The sequence below is a fragment of the Petaurus breviceps genome, unplaced genomic scaffold, assembly GCF_028583685.1.
Source record: "Petaurus breviceps papuanus isolate PSGF00001 unplaced genomic scaffold, PetGlider_PUasm1.0 38, whole genome shotgun sequence".
In the NCBI taxonomy this organism is placed as follows: domain Eukaryota; kingdom Metazoa; phylum Chordata; class Mammalia; order Diprotodontia; family Petauridae; genus Petaurus; species Petaurus breviceps.
Window position 1 is genome coordinate 23,803,648 of NW_027186304.1, and position 17,330 is coordinate 23,820,977.

The 17,330-nt window shown below is 37.7% G+C and overlaps 1 protein-coding gene and 1 pseudogene across 8 annotated transcripts in view; both read right to left on the bottom strand.

Moving 5' to 3' along the window:
- ANKRD12 (ankyrin repeat domain 12) overlaps positions 1 to 17,330 on the bottom strand; it is a 209,358-nt gene that overhangs the window by 103,860 nt on the left and 88,168 nt on the right. For 7 of the 8 annotated variants that reach the window (XM_069099659.1, XM_069099654.1, XM_069099653.1 and 4 more), the window contains one exon: positions 253 to 321. The exons of the other annotated variant lie outside the window; for it this stretch is intronic. In XM_069099659.1, the coding sequence (XP_068955760.1) occupies positions 253 to 321 (69 nt within the window). The remainder of the gene's footprint in view (positions 1 to 252; positions 322 to 17,330) is intronic. 8 annotated transcript variants of the gene reach the window in all.
- On the bottom strand, positions 1,066 to 5,133 carry LOC138169875 (protein disulfide-isomerase A4-like; annotated as a pseudogene).

Consider the following 17,330-nt stretch of genomic DNA (forward strand, 5'->3'; position numbering starts at 1 on the left):
GGAATATATTTCCATGCTACCTGTGAAAGTATGCAAATTTCTGGTTAATGAAAACTTGAAAATTTTAGAATATTCAAATTTGCTTTAGAAAGGTATCATTATGCATAAGGTTTCACTAATTGAATTAAATGGATCCTTTCATCTTTGTTATAAATGACTGGTTTTGAATTAAGAAGTTTGTAGTAACAATTATTAATAATAAATATGACAAAAACCACTGGCTGAAGGAAGAACACCTGATAATCTAATTACCTGAGTATGTCCTGTAAGAAGATATTAGTCTCTCCCCCCAATTTTCACTTGTATGTCCTGGATCTGAATCTATAGAATGAGAAGAGACAGAAGAAAAAGAAAAAAGCACACGGCGGGAAATGAAGTATATGACAAACTGACATTTTTTTAAGAAAAAGAAGTCCACCTAGTCAAAGAGTTTTTTTTTTTTTAATTCAGGTAAATCAAAAGGAATTCACCCAATATATTCCTAAAACACACTTGAAACAGATATGGAAACAGCTAATGATCTTAAGATTTCTTCAACTGAACTTTCTTTTAAACTGAGAAAAGAAACCGATTGATTGAAATGAGATATTATCTATTAAGTGATGAAACAAAAGACAGATAGATGCTCATTAAAAAATGAGCTAATAGGGGCGGCCAGGTAGCACAGCGAGTAAGAGCACCGGCTCCAGTGTTGAGAAGACCTGGAGATCGAATCCCAGGCTCAGACACTTAGCACCCACCCAGAAACACCTGGCCGTGTAACCTTGAGCAAGTTACTTAACCCCAATTGCTTAGGGGCGGCCAGGTGGCTCAGCGAGTAAGAGCACTGGCTCCAGTGTTGGGATGACCTGGATCAAATCCGGGCTCAGATACTCAGCACCACACCCAGAAATAATAACTGGCCGTGTAACCTTGAGCAAGTTACTTAACCCTGATTGCTTTAAAAAAAAAAAGAGCTATTTACATTCATACTTGTGAGCAAGAAAGCTGATTACTGTAAGCACTGGTAAACAAAGTCAACACTCGATGTCACTGCATTTCTATCACTGAAGCATACAAGAAATATTAAGAGATTACTGCTCTTCTGACTGAAGTATGCTTTTAGAAAACTCTAAGAATGTAACTGATGTATTACTTCTTCTGTACTAGGTGTAAAAAAATTCTTTGTATTTTGATGGTATTAATTACACTAAATTCTACCTAAGGTTTTTCCAAATGACTTTAATTTAAGCCAGATCAGGGACCCTTAGTTAAGATCTAGAATTTGAAACTGCCCAGAAACAATGAACCAACAGGTACAAAATGGAGATCAGAGAAGACTGACTTTGAGCATATTTAAAACTGATATTTTGCATAAAGACAATGATGTGTACTTGTAACCACAAATGACATCCTCACTTTAAATGTTTTAATATGCTTTAAGGATGTTATTAGTCAAACAGCATCAATTGAGTCCAAGTTTCATGCCTTACTATATGAATGAGAAAAAGGAATATATGTGGTAAATAGCAATTTGGAAAAACATACAATCCCTAAATATTGCTTTAAATTCTGAAGAGAGGTCTAGAAGTTGAGTGATAGAAGTATTTTGTAAGTTTAGAGAGGGAAATCATAGAAACAACTATTAGTTGTTAATTAATAATTCTGTTGCTCTAAAACTGGAAATACACAACATTAGGTAAACACAAAAAAGTTTTAACATAGATACGCTATGAAAGTTTACGTTAAATGCTTTTAAGCATCCAGCCTTCAACAATATAATTAAGAATATTTCATGACAATTATTTGCTTACGGAATTTTGATTTGTACATTTAAATCCCTTTTTCTTTTTAAGAATATCAATTTAAGGAAAACTTTATGTAACATTTTATCAGATTGAATGCAATAAAGGCAAAATTAATATAAAAGTCTAACAAATACAGAATATTTTATTTAATTCTAAGACAAGTGAAAAAGAAAACAAGTGAGCAAGAAACAATAAATTAAACCAGTAAATTTAGTGAACTATTAAGCTGCTGAATAGACAATTAAAATTGTAAAACTGTCCTTTTAAAAGGAAGCTGATGATATTAAATGTACTGCAGAGTCTATTGTATAATCTTTTATTTTCTCAGAAGCCATGCATTATCTAATGCCTAGCATCTAAAGGTCAATGTCAAATATCTTTAGTACCACTTACAGAAAAATAGTTTTATATGCCTCAATAGTCTCCCAACATGTAGAATACATACTATCACTGATGTTTATAGCAATGATTCTGAATAATATAGGAAAAAGATAACAGGTTCAAAATATTCTGTTTAAAAGAAAAGGAAAAAAAAAACCTCCATGCAAAATGGCTGGATTATTCTTGGTAAGTATATAAGAATAAACTTTAGTTCTTTGGAAAATTCATTCACTTGATTATCTTTATCTCTGAAAATGTCAGATAAATGAGGTTTTATTGTAATGAATAAAATGTTTCCTGACAAAGGCAGTGTGTACACCAGAAAAACAACAGAAAAGTAAAAGACAAATGTCAAGTCAAGTTAATAAGTATTTATTAAGCACTTAATATACACCTGACACTGTGCAAAAGACTGATGTTTCCTCTGTGTCTTGCCCAGAATCAGGCATTCACATCATGCTGCCTTCCTCTCCTCATCCTTTTCTAGCTCCCTTTTTATGTACTTTTCTCCTTAGAATAGAAACTCCTTGAGGACAGGAACTGTCTTGCTTTGTATCTGTATCCCTAGCACTTAGCACACAGTAATCAATAAATGCTCGCTCTATGTATCTACCTGCCTATCTGTCTGATAGATATCCATCTATCTTCTATTGTTTTTTTGTAAAAGGAAGCCTCAATTTAAAAAGTCAGCAAGACACTAAGCCCTATTTATAAGGGTACTGGTTAAGTATAAACCTGAAAATAAATACTTAGAAAATTAAGAAAACTTTGGGGGAAAGCATTAAAAAAATAAAGGACAATCTAAAGAGCTGAAACAAGTCAGATTAAAAGAATAACTAAGTAATGTGTCAAATAATCATCAGCAATCAATTTACCAACATACACTCAGAAAATAAATAAAAATAGAAGTAGGAAGTGAAACATTTCAATAGCTACTATTAGTGGTGGCTAGCTCCTACAACTTTAGTATTAAAACCTACCTTTCTTCCTTCCTTCCTTTCTTTCTTAGAAACTGGGGTTAAGTAACTTGCTCAAGGTTACATGACCAGCTTTTTTGTGTGGGTGTTAAGTATCTGAGGCCAGAACTGATCCCGGGTCCTCCTGACTCCGGGGCCAGAGCCCTTACTCACTAAGCCACCTATCCGCCCCAGAACCTGTATATTTTCATGGGTAAGTATCTTGGCAGGTAACTAATAACAATGAGGTGAAGTCTACCCTGTTAGTTGTAACTTTATATTTATTTTTAATGACAAAAATAGTTGGCATTTTCCTTAAATATATGAGCCATATTATTATGAAACATTCATGCCATTTCCACATCTGTAACACAATGTGACATGCCAACAGGAAAAAAAATCTGACACTGCAAACACTTTAACACCTTTGCCCATAAGACTCACTTAGGTTTCCCATTCAGCAACCTTTCACTGGAAAACTACATATCCTTTTCCTTCCTCCTCTTGGTCTTTTGTCTTGCTCAGTTTTGTGCTGTAATCTTTTATAAATGTGATCAAGTGCTCCAAAGATCTCTTCTAATTTTCAAATTTAATAGGGTTATTTTTTTTTTAAATCAGTGTGAGCGACAAAGCAGATGGTAGGAAATCTTTCCATTCTGTTGTGGTCACTGGTCACATCATTGGCAGTGGCATCTATCTCAACTATAACAAGGTTTTTCTTATGCTTGTACTTCTCCCCCCAATTTGTACACAAATTTTTTTCTGCTTACATGGGGCACAGAATCCAATGAGAACATTTGTCATGGGGTCCATCAAAATGGAGTCAAATATCTTAACCCACCACAGTCTCTATAGGCTCTTTGTTGGTTTTGGTTAAAGACTGGGATCTGATGATTGATTTTCGTTTTCCTTTTCAGAAATCCAACACAGAGGTCTGAGTACATTTTAATCCAATTCCTCTGGTTCTGTGGCATATTTCTTGCCATCCTTAGCTAGGAGAGCTGCACTAAAATCTTTGTCGCTGTTGCTAAGTCTCAAGTCCTTCACTTCAGGAGAGTGCTCATCCTCATCTGCAACAGCAAATATACACTCGGGGAAGCCCTCAGCAACTTCTAAGGCTTTGCTCCTCCAAAACTGAGCAGTAACTCTCTAGTCAGAACTGACGCCCACACCAGCAAAGGCTGTTTAGCATATTTATTAGCATCTCTGGGAGTTGTTCAATGGCCATCTAATGGCATAATATACGTCACTACATTATCCTTGATGATAGCTCCTTCAGTGGGTTCCTGAATGTCTAAAACATTGATTTTTTTTTAAAGCAATCAGGGTTAAGTAACTTGCTCAAGGTTACACGGCCAGTTATTTCTGGGTGTGGTGCTGAGTGTCTGAGCCCGGGATTCGATCTCCAGGTCATCCCGACACTAGGGCCGGTACTCTTACTCGCTGAGCCACCTGGCCTCCTGTAAGCAATTGGGGTTAAGTAACTTGCTCAAGGTCACATGGCCAGGTGTTTCTGGGTGGGTGCTAAGTGTCTGAGCCCTGATTTGATCCCCAGGTCATCCCGACACTAGGGCCGGTGCTCTTACTCGCTGTGCTACCTGGTCGCTTGCACTGATTTTTTTTTGTTCATACTTAGAGTGAAATTTTTTTCTGGCTGCATTACAATCAACTTCCTAGAAGACACTTTAAAGAATTTTACAACTACATTGTTGAAAGTATGATGGAATTTGACATCTTCCCTCATGTTGTTAGTGGAATCTTGAATCTTTGAAGATATCAATGTCATCACTTCCATTATTCAGGAATTCCTAAACTTGTAAAACCATGCCCTTGTCAGCCACAAAGGTATCAAAGTTGTTATCCTGCACCAGGACCTCATTGTCTTCCTTTACTTTGGAGTCATCTTCTGTATCTTCATCATCTTCCTCCTCCTCCTCCTCTTCCTTTTCTTCAATGTCAACATCTTTAGTAAAAGAATATTCACCCACTTTATAGATACTCTCCAGCATCAGCAACTGGGCCAGTTCCAGGAGGAGTACCAACAGGCAGGGTTGGGGACCCTCACTGGAGCAACTGCTGCCAACCAGCCCAGGTGATGTTACTTTGGCTGCTCCTCTTCTAGCTGTCTCTTCCAGGTTCTGCAGGTTCTAGCTTTGGCTCATGCTCAGGCATGCCCTGGCCTCTCCCCTTTGCTCAAATGTAAATTTTTTTTAACTGCTGTCAATAACTAAGGAACAGATTGTAGACATGGCAGAATTGATGACCATGAAGAAGCAATAAACTATTCCTTCAAAAGAAAGCAGTTTGAATTGGAGATAGTTAATAAAGGGTGAACTTTTTTTTTAAACAAAGTAGTAAAAGGAAACCTAAGTGAAATCATCTTAAGAATGAGATAACAGAACTGGGTCAAGCAGCTGAGGAATACTTTTCTTGTTAGAAAAAAGACAAACAGTTTTATGCAGACCATTGGCATTATTCAAAACTAATTGTGCTCTCCTTTTGGCTTCAGGATATGAAACAGACACAGGAAAATTAGTTGCAGAGGAGCCAAAGGAAATGGTATGGCCTTGTTTTTAGTTAGTCCTAATTCAATAAACAGGTTCAATAGAGCAGTTGAGACTATGATCAACCAACAAGTATTTATTAAAGATATGTAATGTCCACTATGCCAAGTCCTAGGGATACAAATACAGTGAAGGAAGGGAATCTCCTGGCAAATAAGGAAAGTAAACAACAAGTGCTTCTGATGGCATTGTGCCCTGAAACTTAGAAGACTGGAGTCAAGGTCCCACACCCAGAGAACCTTCAACTCAAAAGGCTCTGGTGAAATTAAGAGTGATCTTTGTAAGCCTAGGGAAAAATCAGAGTTGAATTCTGGGGCAATTAGTAATAATTACTAGGAAGGTACCCAATAATATTAAGAATCGTTATATCTAATTGTTTGGTTTCTAACTTGCTCTTTAGGACAACATTCTTCATTTGGATGTTGTTTTAATAAAAATTTATTTTTTCTTGTTTTTCTTTTTCAAAGAATAATAACAGAAAAACCTACTAAGCTCTGTGATAATGACATCATTAAAAAGTTTGACTACTTGAATCATAAAGCCCTAAAAAAAACAACATTCCCAAATGAAGGCAAATTTCAGTGGAAGAAATTTATAGATTTTAATGCCTTGCACCTTTAAACCTATAAAGCATCAGTAGATGTCACAATCCCAGCCAGGACAAACGTTCAATTTAGCAAGTAGGATGAGTTGTCACAGGTAATCATGAATGAATGCTAAAGCTATGAAGTACTGTATGTATGTAAAGGACACTGACTAGACCGAAGAACTGTGATTCACATATTCATATCAAGGAAAGTTTCTAAGAGAATTTCAGAGGGAGACAGATACAAAGTTTTTAGAGGTGAGAATGACTAGATGGAAAGGTTGTGATTAATGGATTTATATCTTCCAAGACAGTTTTTAATACAGCCACAGTGTGACAGTATCCCTGGTACTGTTCTGTTCCACATTTTCATTAATTGCTTGAATCAAAGCAGAAATAGTGTATTTCCCAAATTTGCAGAAGACAAACCTAGGAGAGTTAGCTAACATAGTTCATGACAGAATCAGTATTCAAAAGGATGTTAGCAGAAGAGAACAATGGGGCTGTGTGAATAAAATTAAATTATAGGTATGAAGTTTGTTTAAAAAAATAAGCTATACAGTTGCAATAATGGGAAGACAGCTAGAAAGCAGCCATTATAAAAAAGAACTAGATGTTTTGGGGCTCAATATCATTTAAAAGTATGATTTAGTAGCCAAAAAAAACTTATGTAATCTTAGGTTATATTAAAAGAATCCTAATAGCCATATCAAGGGAGAGAATAATTCTCTTATTTAATCACACCTGGAGTATTATGTTCATTTCAAGCTGGTGAAGAAATTGAGAAGAGACTAGGAATATTTATTCTTTTTTTTTTTAAAGCAATCGGGGTTAAGTAACTTGCTCAAGGTTACACAGCCAGTTATTTCTGGGTGTGGTGCTGAGTATCTGAGCCCGGATTTGATCCAGGTCATCCCGACACTGGAGCCGGTGCTCTTACTCACTGAGCCACCTGGCCGCCCCTAAGCAATTGGGGTTAAGTAACTTGCTCAAGGTTACACGGCCAGGTGTTTCTGGGTGGGTGTTAAGTGTCTGAACCCGGGATTCAATCTCCAGGTCTTCTCAACACTGGAGCCGGTGCTCTTACTCGCTGTGCTACAGGAATATTTATTCACCTTACCTCAACACAGTAGCAATCTTCAAATATTTGAAGGGTCTGTATATTTCCAAAGTGAAGAAATAAAATCAGTGGGTAGAAGTTATAGGGAGACAGATTTTGGCTTAATACAAGGAAAAAGATCACAAATAATTAGAATAATTACAGAGTGGAGTGAAAGGTGTATGTGCGTACTCCAAAATTCTTGGATTTTATGACTGTAAAACTAAAGGTTAATCCTCTAACATAAACAACATTAATAGCTACAAAGTAACAATTTGCTCTTTATCTGCAAAACTAATTTTTTTTTTGCAATAAAAACCCGAAAGAATTATTTTAAAAGTTCAATTTTTGGTCAAATGAGATAAATATCTAATTATTTTGAAAAGTATGAAGTACTTTAATATGGTATCTTTTTATTATCAGCAAGCTATTTGGCATATTTGGATAGCATTTTCCTGTAAAACTGTTCAGTTTTGAAAAAAGTAAAAGAAGGGGATTGGACTAGGCGACTTCTAAGATCCTGTCCAGCTCTAGATCTAAGTTTTTAAATTCCATTTTTCATACAGTCTTTTTATGTTAACAGAATACTTTTATAGGCTTTGGAAATTCAAGCTGGAATATTAAATGACTTTTGTTTGCTGACTTTTGTCATCACTGCTTATCTTATGCTATCTCTCAATATTGATAATCTTGTTTAATCTATTTTTATCCTTTAAAAGAACTACTAAAACTTGTGGCATTAGGTGGTGACTATATCTTTGGAGAAATAATACATGAAGCAAGCTAGCTTATAGGTTAACTGGAAATCCTAACTAACTAGAACCCAGTAAAATTACAAAGTAAGCAAAGTTTGCCTCTGGCCTTGTTCCACTGTCATTTTTAGCATTCTCTGTTTCCAAGGCATTTTGAGGTTTCATATTATCATGGCTTCTTAGATCATGTAGAAGAAAGTGTTAAATATTCATCGTTCATTCTCTACATGTACTTTTTTTTTTTTAAGCAATCGGGGTTAAGTAACTTGCTCAAGGTTACACGGCCAGTTATTTCTGGGTGTGGTGCTGAGTGTCTGAGCCCGGATTTGATCCAGGTCATCCCGACACTGGAGCCGGTGCTCTTACTTGCTGAGCCACCTGGCTGCCCCTACTACATGTACTTTTGATCCTTTCCCTCTCCTATCTTCTCCAGGAGATTGTCCCCTCAATCATTCCTCCCTCAAGTCTTCAATAAAAGAACAAGCATTTTTTTTTAAGCAATTGGTGTTAAGTAACTTGCTCAAGGTTACACAGCCAGTTATTTTTGGGTGTGGTGCTAAGTATTGAGCCCAGTCGATACTGACTCTGGGGCCAGTGCTCTTACTCACTGTGCCACCTGGCCGCCCCTCAGAACAAGCATTTATACAAAGGACTTAAATATACTGTAGAGTTTCAGAGGGAAGACACTAGCAATTGAGGGTAGAGGGAAAATAAGGAAAAGATTATACAAAGGATGATCCTGAACTACATCTTAAATGAAGAGAGAGATTCTATAAAGCAGAGGTAAGGAGAGAGTGCATTCCATGCAGGGATTGGCACAAAGATGGGAGACACAGAATCTTATGTGAGAAATAGAAAGAAGGTTGGTTTGGCTGTAAAACAGTATGGGAGGAGTTAAATTCATTTCCCATGACCTCAGCTACCCAGACATGGTCCTAGCACTGATATTGGCATTACCCGTAAGAGTTCCATTCCTACCTTCATGAACTCTGAAATTCCTTTATCTGAGCATAATCTGTTGTCATTCCACTTTTCCCACTGCCTTACAATCTCTCTTTGTTTTTTTGCAAGGAAATTTGGGTCTTACAAACTCTTTAACCCTGTTCTTCTTACAAAACACCTCCAGCCCCTCCACCTCGCAGTTCTTACCTAGACTATCACTCAAGCACTGTCTCCACTCTTTGTCCTTTTCCATATAAAACCTTCGTGAACTAGTTCAACTTCAAAAAAATCCTATACTTTCTTATCATTGATCATGCTTTGCCAAGTCTCAGTCTTGGAATACTACCACAGTCTGCTCCTATTCATGTGCTGTTGAAGACAATCAGAAAACCATGCTGACTGGGACCACTACAAATTTGTTACATAATCTCAACTGCATTTTTATTGTAGCAAGGCAATCCTTTTATAACTCCCTAATTGTTTCACCATCCCACTCCAACTTCCTATGGTATCCCTTGCCCTCATCATCTCAGCTGAGAGAATCTTGCTTCATGATTTCACTGAAAAAAAGAGGCGATTCACTGAGAGTGCCCTCTTCTTCCCTCCTCCCCCTCATCTCACATCATTCAGAAGTCTTTCCCTATTATCTTCTCTAATCCCTGACTCACATGAAGAGGAGGCCCTTCTCTTTGCCAAGACAAACCCCTCTCTATATTTACAAGTGATCACATCCATTCATCTTCTCCTGAAGACTGTCCTTTCTATCATCCTCACTTTGTACTTTCCATTAGCAGCTCTGCTTGGTTTCTACTCCAACATCATGTCCCCTCCAGGATAAGATGATCACTGGAAACTGTATCATCATGTGGACTCAGTTTTTGCTCCCTAGCACTTAGTTACCTCTCCCCTCTGATCGGAAGGGTAGAGCACTAAACTCCTTTACAGAGGGCTCTAAACTTTCCAGGTAACTCTCCACTCTCCATCAGCAGCTCTGCTTGGTTTTAACTCCACAGGACATCAAACACCCAGGTGGCACTACCCCTCATCCACTTTTCAGCTTCTTTTTCTATGTTGTCTTCCCCCCTTAAATTGCTCCTTAGGGGCAGACTTTCTTTTTCTGATTTGTATTACAGGTAGTAATACTAGGTATTTAATATTTATTGAATTGAATTCATTAACTTTTATTCTCTTCCCGTCTTTTGGCTGCTTCCCACAAACACTCTCATGTCTCCCTCATCCTCAAAAAACCTGTACTTGAGCTGTTCCACTCACTATCAGCCTATATCCTCTCCTTCTGTGGTTAAATTCCTTGAGAAAACTGTCTACTATTGGTGCCTGTGCTTCCTTTCTTCTCACTCTCTTCTAAACCTTCTGCAGTCTAGCCTCTGACTTCATCAATCAACTGAAACCACTCTCATCAAAGTCACCAATGATTTTTTAATTGCCAAATCTAACGCACTTTTCTTAGTCCTCATCCTTCCAGACTTGTATGCAGTCTGTGACCATGTCAATCATCTCATCCTCCAGCTCTCATCTTTTCTCTCTATATACTATTTCATTTGGGATCTCATCAACTCCCATGAATTCAATTATCACTGCTATGTAATTGATCTCCACCCTTCATTCAGATCTCTAGTCCTATATCACCATCTGTCTCACAGACATTTTAAAATCGGTATGTCCAAAAGCGAACTCATTGTAATTCCCCCTTAATAAACCTTTCCCTCTTCCTAACTTACTCATTACTGCCCAGGGCATCACCAGTTTCAAATGAATTCTGACCTTATTAGATCAGAAGCCAGACTGCAGAAAAAGCAAGTAAGAGGAAAAGAAGTGGAGATACTAACTGCCAGCTTAGGCGTGAGTCCTAGACTTCTCACGCTCTTGTACTGTTCATATCCAATCACCTGCCAAGTCCTGTTAATCCTATCTTTATTTTTTTTTTAAGTTTTAAGCAAAGTGAGTATATTAATTTATAGCCCAACAAATAGAATAGGCATGTTATCCCAAAGGCAGCCTGCTGACTTCCAGAGAACAAAAAGTAAATAAATCATAGACGACGGTGATCAATGGGCAACGTAGGATATGTCAGAGTGCATGCCTGATTTGCTCAGACGGCCCATCATGGGGAAGGCCTCTAAGCCACTCGGATTCTTCGTTAGCAAGGAGTCCCTCCAGGGATAGACATTTCTGAAATAGCCCTATCTTTTATTGTTGGTTTCTTAATCTCCTTTTAAAAATATTTAAATTAAAAGGAAATATACCTCACAGTAGAAATATGGCATTCAGGATGAGGATTTTTGGTTCCTTGAATCAATCTCCATCCAACAGGAGCCCATTTCCAAGAAGACAGGCTTCTTCCATCCCTAGGACACCCTCCCAGGCCATAAAGCACCCAATAGAGGTTCTTCTTTCTGAGACAGAATCCTTTCCTTGGTGTAGCATGGAGAATTTAACAACTTCTCATGCTTCTCTTGCTTCTTGTATCTGAATGTCAAATTTTCTATTCAACTCTGTTTTTTTCAACAAGAATTCTTGAAAGTCCTCTATTCCACTGAATGACCATATTTTCCCCTGAAACATGATACTTAGGTTTTGCTGGGTAGGTGACTCTTGGTTTTAATCCCAGCTCCTTGGACCTCCGGAATATCATATTCCAAGCCCTTCAATCCCTCAGTGTAGAAGCTGCCAGATCCTGGGTTATCCTGATTGTGTTTCCACAATATTCAAATTGTTTCTTCCTGGATGCTTGTAATATTCTCTCCTTAATCTGGGAATTCCGGATCCTGGCTATAATATTCCTAGGAGTTTTCTTTTTGGGATTTTTTTCAGCAGGTGATCAGTGGATTCTTTCAACCTCTATTTTGACCTCTGGTTCTAAAACATCTGGGCAGTTTTCTTTGAGAACTTCCTGGAGGATGATTTCTAGGTTCTTACTTTGATCATGGCTTTCAGGTTGTCCAATAATTTTTAAATTATCTCTCCTGGATCTATTTTCCAGGACAGTGGTTTTTCCCATGAGATATTTTATATTGCCTTCTATTCTTTCATTTGTTTGGATCTGTTTAACAGCATCTCGATTTCTCATAAATTCATTAGCTTCCATTTGCTCCAATCTAATTCTGAAGCAATGATTCTCCTCAGTGAGCCTTTGAGATTCTTTTTCCATCTGGCAAAATATAAAATCTTCCATTTGGCTTTTAAAGCCCTTCATAATCTGACCCTTTTCTAACTGTCAAGTCTTCTTGTACTGGATAAGGGCAGCTAGTTTGCACAGTGAACAGAGTAAGGCAGACCTGAGTTACTAGCTGTGTGAGCTAGGAAAAGGCACTTAACCTTTGTCTGCCTCAGTTTCTTTATCTGCAAGAAGGGGATAATAATAGCACCAATCTCCCAGGGTTATTATGAAGATCAAATGAGATAATTGTAAAGTGCTTAGTACCATGCCCAGCACATATTAAGTGACAGAGAAATGTAAGCTATTATTATTATTAGCATTATTATTGCATCTTACTCTCTCCAGATACGCTTCAGTCCAGTGACTCTGGCCTCCTTGATGTTCCTTGCACAGGATGCTCATCTCCCTACTCAGGTTGTCCTCTATGACTGGAATTTTCTCCCCTTTCTATACTTCCTGTCTCCGTTGGCTTCCTTTAAGTCTAGCTAAAATCCAACCTTTTGCAAGTAGCCTTTCCCAGTTCCTCTTAAAGCTAATCCTTTCCCTCCATCATTATCTCCAATTTATTACATATATATCTTGTTTGTACATAGTTATTTATGTATCTTATTTGTATGTAGTTGTTTACATGTTGTTTTCCTCATAATAATAATACAACTCAGGTCTTCCTGACTCCATGCCCAGCATTCTATCCACTGTGCCACCTAGCTGCCCAAAGTGCAGGGACTGTTTTTCGCTTTTCTTTGTATTCCAAACCCTCAGTACAGTCCCTGGAACACAGCAGACATTTGATAAATGCTTACTGACTTGACTGTATTGACACCGTACCACAATGTCTGCCACATATAAGACAGAGGGAGCTAGATAGTGCAGTGGATAGAGTACTAGAACAGTAGCCAGGAAGACCTGAATTTAAATTGGTTTCAGATACTTAACTAGCTGTGTAACCCTGGGCAAGGCATTTAATCTCAGTTTCCTTATCTGTGAAATGGGGATAACGCTAGCACATACTTCCCAAGGTATCATAAGGGTAAAATAAAATATTTGTAGAGCACTTTTCAAACCTTAAAGCACTATATAAATGCTAGCTGTTATATAGAATAGAAACAAATTAAGTAACAGATAACCTTGAAGGGGAAAGCACTGGTACTGGTGGGCCCCAAGACAGGCTTTGTGCAAAGTCCATGCTTAAGCTGAATCTGAAAAGAAATCTGGGATTTCAGAAGGCAGCAGTGTGGTGGGAGAAAGCATTACAGGTATGGAAGATAATCTAGTGATTGCAAAGTCACAGACACTGTTACATAGTACTCATTATTGTCCATGTAACTAACAAAATATTCAACTACTCAAATGGATGTGAGATTGCTTCATTTGGGGAGTTTCCTCTAATTCAGATCCCAATCTGTCCACGCCTGTCCATCCTGTGTGACTCTTGTCTATGTCCTCCCATAACTTTAGCATGGGAGACTCACCCAATGAGCTGTAGGTCTTTCTTGCTTGTAACAAAGAATAAAAGAGGAATGAGGAGAAAAAAAGCCAGTTCAACACAATCACCCAAGACATCAACTGAATGTGACAGTATATGTACCACACCCCTACTCTTACAAAGAAAGGCTCGATGTACATTTTCTCATTCATGGGGGCCAAGGTTGGTCACTATGATTATGCAGTGGCTTTTTTTTTTGTTCTTTCCATTTATATAGTTGTATTAGTTTACACTGTTTTCCTGATGTCCTTCTAATGACTTCTCTCTGCATCAGTTCATAGAAGTTTTCCCAAGCTTCAATAAATTCTTCATATTTTTAGTTTCTTGTGGAGCAACAGTGATATACTACGGTCTGTTTAGCTTTCCCCAAACTGTGGGTGTCTATTTTGTTTTCAGTTTTCTGCTACATTAAAAAAGTTGTTATAAATATTTTGTCATCAATTGAAATATTCTGTCTTAGATCTCCTTGGACTATATGCCTTGCTATTGGATTTTTGGGTCAAAGTATACAAACATTTTAGTCACTTAAAAAAAATCATAATTCCAAATTGTTTTCCAGGTGGTTCTACCAATTCATGGCTCTGTCAACAGTCGGCCTGCCTTTCTATAGCTGCTCGAAAACTGATTATTCCCATCCTTTGTTATCTTTACAGATTTGCTGAGCATATCTTGGTTGTTCTGATTTATATTTCTCTTATTACTGATTTGAGGCAATTTTTCACATTATTGCTAATAGTTTGTGATTTATCTTTTGAGAACTATTTGTTCACATCTTTTGACCAATTATTTGTTGGGGAATGGCTGTTGGCTTTGTATATTTGCAACAAGTTGTTAGAGATTTCTTATATAGGTCCATAAGTAATTTTGTAGTTTTAGTCTTCTTGATTACTGCTTTCTAAGATTCTTTGGAGAATTTGTCTTTTAGAGTGAATTGATTGCAAGTCCTGGCGCTTGACCTAAACTAAGTTTTCTCATCTGACATGCTGGGAAAATGAAGTCGAGGCATTGTACATATAAGTAGTTACCTAAATTGAGCCATTTGAGATCGGGGCTCAAACCCCTAAAAAAAATCTCCTTATCCAGGTACCCTAAGTGAGTGATATCTGACTATTAGATAGAGATAGATTACTATTGGATAGAGATACATTATTAATCATTCCTTGACTTCTTCCTGTTTTATTTTTTCCCCCAGATATGTGTCCACAGCATCATAATGTGATTAAGTTAATCGTTAAACATTTATTAAGTGCTGTAGAAAGAAATTCTATATTCTGTGTTTTAGGTACAAATCTTCCAAAAATAAAAATTGTTTGTTTTTTTACTAATTTGGATTATTCTAAATGCAAACATTTTTCTCTTTAGAAAAATGTCCAAATTGACAGTTTCCTCATGTCCTTGGGAAGATCTTTCTAATAATATAAGTTACTCTGAGAAAGGATCATTTCATAATCAAGACTGAGTAATGGTTCAAAGTTTAGGTAACTGTTCAGTTGACAGTTTTCTTCATCAAACAATAGCCCCGTAAGTTTTGGCAGACCCTTAAAGAATCATTTTTCTAAAACTGTCCAACCCCTTTTTGACCACTCCCTGCAGGGTTTCCCTTTTTTATCAAGCCAACAGTGAATAAGAGACTCCCATTAAAAAGAGACTTCTGTAAGCCATGACAAAGTCATGAATTGGTAATTAAAAGAGACTTCTTTCTTCTCTTAGAAGAATAATATCCTTCTAAGGGTTACAGAAAGAGAGTATAGTTTTTTAGGTGGATCATCCCAGGACCTCTTATCCCAATCCAGTCCCCACCCTAATTGATGCAAGAAGGAATTCTTCTGGGGCTAATTTGAAGAGAAGAAAGCAGGACGTTGTTTCAAAAATGATAGTTAAAGACTGACTGGTAGTAGTTTTTCTTTCAGATTAATTCAATGCCTTAAAATTTTTTATAATTTTTAAATCTTTTCTTAATATTTTTAAAGAGGACTTTGTCAATTTCTACAATACCTACTGTATGACAGACAGGCTAGATGCTAGGTGCTCTGATCATAAAGACAAAAATGAAATAGCTCCTGCCCTTGAGTATCTTACATTTTTATTAGGGAAGAAAATACGTACACTTACAAATCAATTCAAGTCAACCAGCAGTATTAAGCACTTACTATGTATCATATATTGTGCCATGAGCAGGAAATACAAAGATAGTAAAAAGCAGTCCCTACCCTCAATTAGGGGTTAAACAGTTACCTCAATTTTAACGGGGAAGACAAAATATGAACAATTATGTACTTACAAAGTACATACTGAGTAAATAGAAGGGCATCTCAAAAGGACTGGTACCAGTAGGTACAGAACACTGGGAAAGGCCTCATGCAGAAGGAAGGGTTTGAGCAGAGTCTTGAAGGAAGTCAGGGAAACAGAAGGTGGAGACAAGAAGGGAGAGAATTCCAGGTTTGTGGGATAGTCAGTGAAAAGGCATGGAGTCAAGAGATGGAGTTATTATGGGCAAGATTGTAATGGTAATGGGATTTGAAGATCTTCTATGCCCCTTGAACTTGCTGACATAGCAGGAAGGGGTGGGGCAGGAAGGAGCCAGAGCCAAGTAGGAGCTGGGCTGGAGCCAGTGTGGTGACTGGAAGTGGCACGAACTCTTTTTTTTTGGGGGGGGGGCCAGCCAGAATTTCTGCTAAGGACTCCTGCTGAGAACAGCCGGGGATGGGAACTGTAGGGGACCGAAGCTGCTAGGAGCATGTGGAGGCTGAGCAGTTACTGTGAACGAGGAGAGGAGGATCTTTGTCTGAGGTAGCCTGTTCTGTTGTGAAGGCTTGAGAATGTGGGTGTTTACTGCATTAACTACCTGTGCCAACTCCATGGCTACCATGATGGCTTTGACTTTCTGGATTTGGGACTCAGTTTTCTTGTATCTGAATAAATTTTCTAGCTATGTCTCCCATGCAGAAAGCCTGTTACATTTTGTGATTAATAACCATATCGGCATATTTATAGTTACTGCAGGCATTGTGAATACTGCATTGTTGATACAAAGATACAGCAAGGAGGTCAGTATTTCTGGATCACAGAATCTGTGGAGGGGAGTAAAGTGAATTTTATGTTTGATTCTAGGAGTAATAGAGAACCAGTGAATTTTATCAAGAAGAGGAATAACATTGTCAGACAGATGATCTCAGAAGATCACCTTGGCAAATGATTGGAGGATTAACAAGACTAGAGAGAAACTTGAGGAAGAGAGACCAACTAGAAAGCAATAGTCCAGGTGTGGCAGCAGTGTCAGAGGAGAGAAGGGGATGAACATGTATACGACATATGCGGCAAAAGTGGAAATGACAAGATTTAGCAATCAATTAGATGAGGGAAGGTGAGAAAAGGAGCAAATACAAAATGGCATTTTGTTTTTTTGGGGCATTTTTGTTTGGCATTCCGTCTTTGGCATTCTTGGAATTTAAAACATTTAAAATGATCTTTATAACCTAGTCCTCTCTTCTCTTTCCAGTTTTCTCATACCTGATTCCACAACATGTATTCTTTAACCCAGTGACACTGGCCTCCTGGCTGTTCCATGAAAAAGACGCTGTAATCTCTCAATTCTGGGC